This window comes from Pieris rapae, chromosome 19 (assembly GCF_905147795.1).
Source record: "Pieris rapae chromosome 19, ilPieRapa1.1, whole genome shotgun sequence".
Classification (NCBI taxonomy): Eukaryota; Metazoa; Arthropoda; class Insecta; order Lepidoptera; family Pieridae; genus Pieris; species Pieris rapae.
In genome coordinates, this window is record NC_059527.1 from 5337732 (window position 1) to 5346811 (window position 9080).

At 32.4% G+C, this 9080-nt stretch overlaps 1 protein-coding gene across 1 annotated transcript; it reads left to right on the forward strand.

Annotated features, from left to right (window-relative positions):
* Positions 1–1064: 1064 nt before the first annotated feature.
* Positions 1065–1817, forward strand: LOC110995290. Its single transcript, XM_022262376.2, has 2 exons — positions 1065–1391; positions 1653–1817. Exons 1-2 carry the CDS (start codon positions 1111–1113, stop codon positions 1690–1692), a joined length of 321 nt encoding a protein of 106 aa, XP_022118068.2. The 5' UTR covers positions 1065–1110; the 3' UTR covers positions 1693–1817.
* The last annotated feature ends 7263 nt before the right edge of the window (positions 1818–9080 follow it).

Below are 9080 nucleotides of genomic sequence, written 5' to 3' on the forward strand. Positions count from 1 at the left end.
TCGTGTTTCGTAACAGTACAATTAAACAGTGTGAATAAATAAAATATTATTTTGGTGTTTTTAAATCAATTTCATATACGACATTGATAGTAATTACTAATAATTTATTTATTTAAGTAAAATCTTTTTGACTGATTTTATTAAATATCGTTAATCTCTACTACATTTTAGTTATTTTTTTCCATACACCAAAGAAGTATAACTTCTAACATGTGTACATAAGTGCACACACTTTTTTATTGATGTAAGTTTGTTTATTCCTCTAAATAGGTTAGATTTCAATAGATTTAACTTAAAGTTATCAACATCAACGGAATAGTAACAGGCAAAAGCTAATTCAGTATAAAATAGTCCACGTAAAACGGATACAGTTCTCACATGAAACAAACAGAAAGTTTATGCAAATTGGGCTCCTTTGTATTTGCTGGATTAAAATATTGCGGGAATTAGTTGTGTGTCAGATATCCACTTGATTTTAGACTTGAATTTGTTGTACGGCTTATCTGTTGTGGTTTGTTGCTGTATATAGTTGGATAGCTTTTCATTTAATATTTTTATTCATTTAATTATAGCCTTATCGGAATACAAAATATAAACATTATAATTATGTAATAATAATTATGTGCTTTTTCTTATATAATATTATTCAGTATATATATAAGAAGATCAAGCATTTGCATGAGTACAATAAATCCTGTATCGTCCCAAAACTAAGAATAATATTTCTTCGGCAGTTAAATCCCGTATCCCATATACCGTGTCCCGTATCGGTTTATCTCTCAGAAAACGTCAGTTAATTGTTTAATTATATCTTAAACAATTAAAAACTCATGGTTTAGGTATAATTTTATAATGAACTATTTAAGGAATAATTATGTTGAAACTGCGCTTAAATAACATTTTTATCATAAGATATTTTAGTAACCTATTTAATCTCTAAAACCTATCGTTAGAATGATCTGAAATTCAATTTATAATATAAAGGTATAAGTTTATCTATATCAAAATCCATTAAGCTTATACCAGAAACAAAAGTTCATGATTCCGTTTCTTAAAATAGATACAAGTAGTCTGACATATACTTTATCGTCAGTCATACATTTGAACAAGATGAATTACGTTGTGTTTGTTATTTTACTGGAGATATTTAGTGCTCATGTACACTCTAAAATATATACAAATGACCAAACAATTGAGTTCAATTTCGAATTGTCACAAGAAGATGAAACTGTACGACTAAGTCGTTCAAGAAGAGACGATGACTATTCTGACGAGGGAGGCTTTGTGGCAGCCCCTGGAAAACCTGGTGATGACGATTTCATAGCTAATATACGGGATTGTGCGAATGGGAATACTCGAGCTCCTTGGGGAAAATGTATTTCGTGTAGAGAGTGAGTGTTTATATATATCTGTTTGTAACATGCTACTGGGATATTCATATATAAAAGTAATTCTAAATCGAGATGTGAAGATAGATATAGAACTTGGATAGAGAGATATGAAAAGTTATTCTTTGTTCTCCGACCAATCTGATTTTAAACAAAAATTAAAATATTTTTTTTTTGCTATTAAGCGGTCGAACCGTATAAATTGTGTTGTTATACACAACAATCATCATCAATAGACATTATAAAAAACACTTATTGTTTCAGATATCAAAAAAAATTCAGACGAATTGGTATGGGCTGCTGAGAGATAAATATAAGTTAATCATTTGTATTATGAGCTTCTATTAATATATACTAAGATAACCCGCCTTGATAAACTTATACACGAGGTTATTGTGATATAAATATTATATTATGGTAAAATATGTCTTTTAGTTCTTGGTAAATAATATAATATTCGTTATTAGAATTATAACCAAAATTTTTTAAGTCAACACTTAAATAAATTTAAGGTATCTATAATTAATTCATTCGACCTAGGGTCCTTCCAAAAGTGTACCAATACTTAAAAGTAAAAAAAAACAATACTAAAAAAACTCGCGAGCCCTGTGGCATTGAGAGTGTCCATAGCCGGCCGTATCACTTAATATCAGGTGAGCCTCCTGCCCGTTTGCCTCCTGTTCAATAAAAAAAAATGCATAATAATATTATGTAGCTACTAATGTGTTGTTAACTGTTTCTTGTACTGTTATGAAAAAAAACGTTACCATACTAAGTTGGTTAAAGGTAAAAAACTATCTATAGACACATTGCAGTCAGTAAGCACACTTCACTGGCATGGCATGACGACACCAGAGCTGGAGGCCGTTCCCTACTCGATGGACCGATCAAGTTTAGGCCATGAAGGTCTTACCATCACTCAGGTAAAGAGGCTCACCAAACAGGGAGAGAGGAGAAAGTTGTGCGGTGCACTCGATCTTCAAGAATGAAGAGGCGACAGCCGAGAGGAGAAGAATATGCTGTTACCTTGCAAGAGACATGTAATACATAAAAAAAATTAATTCTGTTAAAAGTGGCTTAGGTCGTTTAAATATGATATTTTTATTTAAGATTCACCAAATATTGCTCAACGTTGACCTTGTCAAGTATAATTTATTTCCTACGTCTGTGATATTTGATTTAAAAAATGATAGACCTTCAATTTAAATCAAACAGCTACAAGGAATGGACAACTTTTTTATAACTCGAAGGTCATACGTCGATGAATATAATATACACCAATTCCAGGCTTCTATCAAGGAAGTTTAAAGAAAGGTTAAAAAGAGCTCGTATTTCTTTAGACTAATGACGTCGATGCGACAGCCTTTTGCCCCTTGCATTAAAAAATGGTTTTCTTTCAACCCCCTTTTCGCATTTGAAAAGGTCCTTTATTCAGAGGCTTAGCGCTCGACAGTATTCAAACGGTATAAGAATTTTGTAAACGTTTACATTTGTAAATTTTACTTCAATAACGATTTATACAGTTTTTAAGGGTGTTAAAACTTTTAAAGATTCATGTCCTTAGATTGCGCAACTGGTATGCAGATGGTATATAGTATTTTCTGAATGAAATTAAAAGGCCAGCAACACACTCGAGAGCCATCTTCCATTGTGAATGTCCATCGGCAGTCAACAATAGGTGAGGCTCGTTTGTCCCATTTTCCATAAAAACTGTTAGAACGTTACCTAACACTACCTAAGGCTGGTGACAGAACCCTAAGGTCCTTAGCCTGTTGGCAAGAGTAAACCCGGTAGACTGATTCAGCGTTGGTGGATTCAAGTCATGGACCTCGAAACAATAGTGGTTCGAAGTTGAATGCAAAAAGTATAAAGTATATTCAGATATACTTGAGAAGGCTAACCACAGGGGGCTGTATAGCTATTGATAATGATGATTAACATTACATAATAATAACATAGTTAAGTAATATATAAATACCATAATAACAACATATCACTTTTAAATTAAGTTCCGCGCCGAATCAAAACTATGATTTTCATTCAATGAATTTAATACATTTGTAGTTTAATTTTCGTTTTATTTCCATACAATTTAATCTCTATTTTACCAAATACTACGCGAATACGCGTCGAGAGTAACAATAGCGTTGAGCAATTTAACGACGAACCAACTTTATTATATGCAATTTTCTTTCAAATATATCTATAACATTTTTCAATGCACTATTAATAATGTGAATTAAAAACATTTTAAACATATAAGAGTGTTAATAGAGATAATTTATTTACGTTTTGTTAGTCCAAATAAAATAACTCTGTTTTAGTCACCTTACCGACTATTTGATGAGAATTAATTACGGCAAAATCTGTTTGTACCAGAAATTTTATTTAATAAAAACAAAGAACTAATTGCATAAATAATGGCTTTTAAAAATGTTACTATTACCTGTAGTCAGTTATCGTTATACTTCATTAAATCAACTCAAAATATGTTTTGTGTTTCCAAAACAATCTACGTTATATATTTATTATACACATAAATAATAGATAATATTATTTATTGGTATAATAAATATGTTTATAGATGACGGCAAAAGTTATAATCAATATACCTATTTAATGTTGTGAATAAAACATATATACGCGTCCGTTTAGATTACTTGTATTTTTATATAAATTGTCTCTTCGCTGAAACATCTACGATCTGGCCTATATCATTGCAATCAAGCCTAATTAAGGATTAATTAGCCTAATTAAGGACTAATAAGGATATAAGATAATTTAACATAAGTGTCCAAAAACAATATTTCCAGTCATCATTAAGGAAACATTGTATAAATGTCTATATTGCCATTTTTATCAAACTGGTGACATGCCCCACTATGACTGGTATAAATAAACAAAATGTGCAAATTGAAAACTACACCCATTGATTACGAAGTTACAATTCGCTGCAACCGAACTACGAACTTTATAATTCAAATAGTTCTCAACAAAATAAATAGATCTAGTTTCAAACGTTTAAGCTATTAAAATAATCCATGAGTATTTCGAAATAGAATTTGTTCCAGACCACGTCATACAGCTTAGCCCAAATTAAAACTGCAACCGTGAGCGAGCGGTTGACCGAGAAACTTCGACTGCATTACTTGCCTGCAGGGATACTCTGTAAACTCATATCCAGTGACTAATGACTATTAATGATACTGTACTAATTCAAAATAATTATAAAAATTCAATTTAAATTCAATATTTCATCTTGAATTACGCGATTGAAAAAGTGCTACTGATATCAGAACCGGGCTTGGAGATTCAATGTTAGGGTAAGCCTGCTAAGCTTAGCCTGTTATTTTCAATGGTAATATATTCATTGGTTTGTTCATTTATTGGTTAGTCAGCTTTCACTGACGCTGAGCTATACCCAAATAATATTTTAAAAGCTACACGGTATGAATAAACACGGTTTATAATTGCTACATATTTGCTACTACTACTACTTCTATCAAACATATTCTAAGATATTTATAAAACAAATAATGTTTGCATTTACGGCTGCGCAACATTAAAGTTTATGTTTTAAGAAAAATCATATATAGTTTATGACGCATTGTACAAAATTTTGATAATATTAAATTGATACTATTATCAATTTACATTTAATAATCACCTGTAGCGGTTTCTTCAAAGCCTTTCTCACGCTGTGTGTTAAAAAAATAGCTCATAGTAAAATCAATTAGTGCACAGCCATGATTCAAGCTCATTAACTGAAGGTCGAGAGTCGCACGCCTTTGCCCACAAACTATACATGATTTGAAATCTTTGAAGCCAATTCATGAAATCAAATCTTATCTACGCGATATGTTTAAAATGCGTTAACAAATAAACAATAACTATTTTACAATAATCTAAAAGCCTTACTCCTTACGTTGGCTAGCAAGTTGGGTCATAAAAACCGCCTGACTGCGCCATTCGGTCTGTTACGACGATATAACATACTTATTGTATCGGTGTCCAGTTCAACGGCTCAGCTCTTAACTACAATGGAAACATTTATTTCTCTCAAGTACTTGTGAACACAGTATTTCTTTAATTCTTAGTTTAGTGGCAGTATCGTACCACAGTACAACATCGTGACAGTCGGTTTATCGGAAGGACATATTATTACTTTTAGGAAATATTTTTTTTACTAAACAGATAATATTTACAATAGCACGCATTTATTACGTAGCCGAACAGGTGTCTTATGTAAAAATAGTAAAAAAATTAATAAATGGGTTTTGCACAATTTAAATTAAGGGTGGTCTATACAAATTTTTATAAGATTTATATTTTTTTTTTAAGTAACAGGAAGCAAACGTTCAATTTGTCGGAAGCCTCGGAAGTGCGTCAGCCTTTTAAGATTTGGTACTTGGTTTTTAGCAGGACCCTAAGTAAAATTGGTTCGGAAATAGTCAGTAGGCAGCTGGTTTCTTTGGCGCAGGGCAAAAACAAAAATAAATGCCCAGTGCATGACGTCTGATGATGAAACTCAGCTGTTAGTCCGAACACAATCCAGTTGTCAGGAGTCACAGTATTGGTTGAATACAGTCCAACGGAAGAAGCTGGAAGTGAAGAGGTGAGAACAGTTTCACACCTCTGGATGGGAACTCCATATGGGGTCGAATTTGTGATCTATAGAGTTGCGGTGGCCCGGAGTGAAGTACCAAAGTGTTTGGCTGGTTATTGTCTTTGCCTGGAAATAAAAAACCAAGTATTGAAGTAATTCCCGGCATTCAATAATAAGCAATATTTTTAGACAACCCAAACGTAGTCAGAATATTAAAAAAGGTACGAAATATTATAATAATAGCTTTTTAGCGTGTATCAGAAGAATTCTAGCCTATTTATTTTATAACATATCCCACGACGGAAAAGCGCCTTAATTTTATTCGGGTTCTTAATAAGTGTCTTGCAACTTATTTAAAGGCAGTTAATATTGAAGGCAAGGGTTTGCAAATGGTGAGGCTGGATTAAGTGGAGCCGTTAGAGCCTGGGAGGGCTAGGGGACGCGGCGAGGTGAGTAATTGCCGCAATCACTGCCAAGCCAACTAAGCAATGATCAGGGAGCGAAAACAAATACCTCTATCGTATTTTATTTATACACTTAATTAAATTCGACCGTGCGACGGATTGTTACTAACCATAATATTTTATAGGATGTGATAGTGTATTTTATTTTTAATTAATTTCCAAACTAACCATCAATTTAAAGTATTTTCAGTATCAAAATCCAATAGAGCTGCATATTATTCTACACCAAATATCCATCACACTGCACAGAAATATAATGAACGAATTTATCACGGCGTTTGTGTGGTTGCAATTTTAAATATTTCATTCTCATAAAAATAAAATACATAAATTGTCTTAGATACAGACTGTCTTGTAAAATAATGAGTATTCTTAATATATTTTCAATGGTCATACTTTAAATGCGTTTGAATATACATTTAAGAACAAAATATTGCTCTCCTTTTAGAAAGCTGAAATTTATATATCAGTACCTAAAATATATAGAAATGCAAAACTAGCAGACAGCAAATATGAGATGTCTGCTGTGAAATCTTAAGGTGATATTTTAGGGCTGGCGCATTCCCAAAGTGCTACGAAGATAGCATGAACATGTAAGTAATTTTAAGATTAATGTTAGAGCCCGCATACTCCATAAATAGGTGAAACTTCAGAAGTATATCTATGGGCGCACTGGAGTGATTTTTAAACTTTGCAAACCTTGTGAAACCGCCGAGGAACTTCATCTGCCTTAAAGTTAGACTGGAAATATTGTATTAAATATATTGTCAGCTTTTTTGGTCTTTTCAAATATATCATAATAATATGAGCGTAGAAGAAGGATGGCGCAGTTTTGCTCTTTCGCGAATTTTGTAAACGTTTTTGACATTCATAAGCATGCCTTAAATCGCATCTAAACTGAATAAATAAATTTTGATTTGATTTGAATATGTTTTTGGGATTACCCTATATACTTTGAGCAGAGTGGTTGTCTGCAAAAAATCCTCTAGAATTTTGTTTACATTAAAGCGACCTTATAACAAGTTTTTATTTAAATATATTTTAAATATTTATTTATTGTCTCTTTTTATCTTCTACATAGACTAAAGTCTAAAGTGCATTCGTATAAAAATATTCCTCAGAAAAAATAATCTTAAGCACAACGAGAAAAAGAGTGGCGGAGAGTTTATTGCCAGTTCTTCTCTTCCGTTCTACGCCCTTGATTTGAGCACTGGCAGTAAATGTAAAATTAGAAACAATTTTTTTTTGATGTTCATAAGGGTACATTATGTTACCTATATGAACAAATGACATTTTGTTTGTTTGTTTGTTAGACTACGTTTTGAAGATCTCTACCAGGACCTATTCTTTTTACAAAACGTAAAGGAACACACACACAAGTTCATGTTAAAAGCTCTTTTCAACTAATTCATAGCCCCATTAAGCTGCACTTCCAAAAACGAATGCCACAAATAGAACCGGACGAAAAACCCGCAAATCCGATTACTATATAAAGTCCCAACGCTAGGTCAGCAAGTTTACCACAAAACTTCCGATCCCGATTTCAAGGTTATTTTACTAGTAAATTCCACGCAATGTACATATTGAGATAACGGCTTGTATATGTGGGCAACCATTTCTCTATGAGTTTCTTAGCAGCTTTCAAACACAACATAGTATTACTTGTTTCTATAAACTAATTAAGTAGAGATATATATATAAAGTTATTTGTATTCGATATATATCAACAATATAATTATCAATGATAATATAAAATTTCCCATTATTTTCTGCAATTATGAGAAACTTATGATAGCCGGAAAAATAGAGAGAAACAGACAAAGGGAACACTACCCAACAAGATGGACCGACCAAGTATCAGTTGGAGATTTTTAGAGACGGAAGCAGCACAGGAATCTACCACTACGGGTTCGGGAGCATCATGACATGCAGCAGTGAGCAAGCGATCGGAGGAGAAAATAGTTTATCAAAATAAATGGCTATATTTTCATTTATTTATAAAAAATTTTGACGTAATACAATTGGTACTGGAACGACTTGACTGTTAAACAATTGAAATACGGTTTCTGATTTGTATATTTGGTTTACTAACAGCTGGTATTGCACATTGAAAGATTATATATTTTTGTGTGCCTTCGAAAGCAATTGAATCTGATCTGTAAGGTATTTCGCTTGTAGTACCACTATAACTTCACCAGTGCGTTATTAGAATAAGGTGCTTGATATTCATATAAATTAAAATTGAAGGAAATAACCAAATTTTACGGTACGTAAAAGTTCGCTGCAGAGCATTTAACTTAATATACTATAAGTATAAATAATAATAATACGTGAACCGCCTTGTTCGTACTTCAATAAAGATTTAGATATGATAATTGGATTTACAAGCATGAAATTTGAAGCAACAATATGATGCATCTAGTACAATGCAGACTTTGAATACCGAATAAACAAGACTCGGGAATAAAATATAAATGAACTGGAATAAACTAGCATTGCAGTATTGATTGAGGTTGGAGAAGCCGCAATATGGGAGATTTGTTGAGAATAACGGTTGAGCTCGAGTGCCCATTACGGATATCATGGGGTAGATACCTACGTCTCACTCGCGTTACAGCCTAG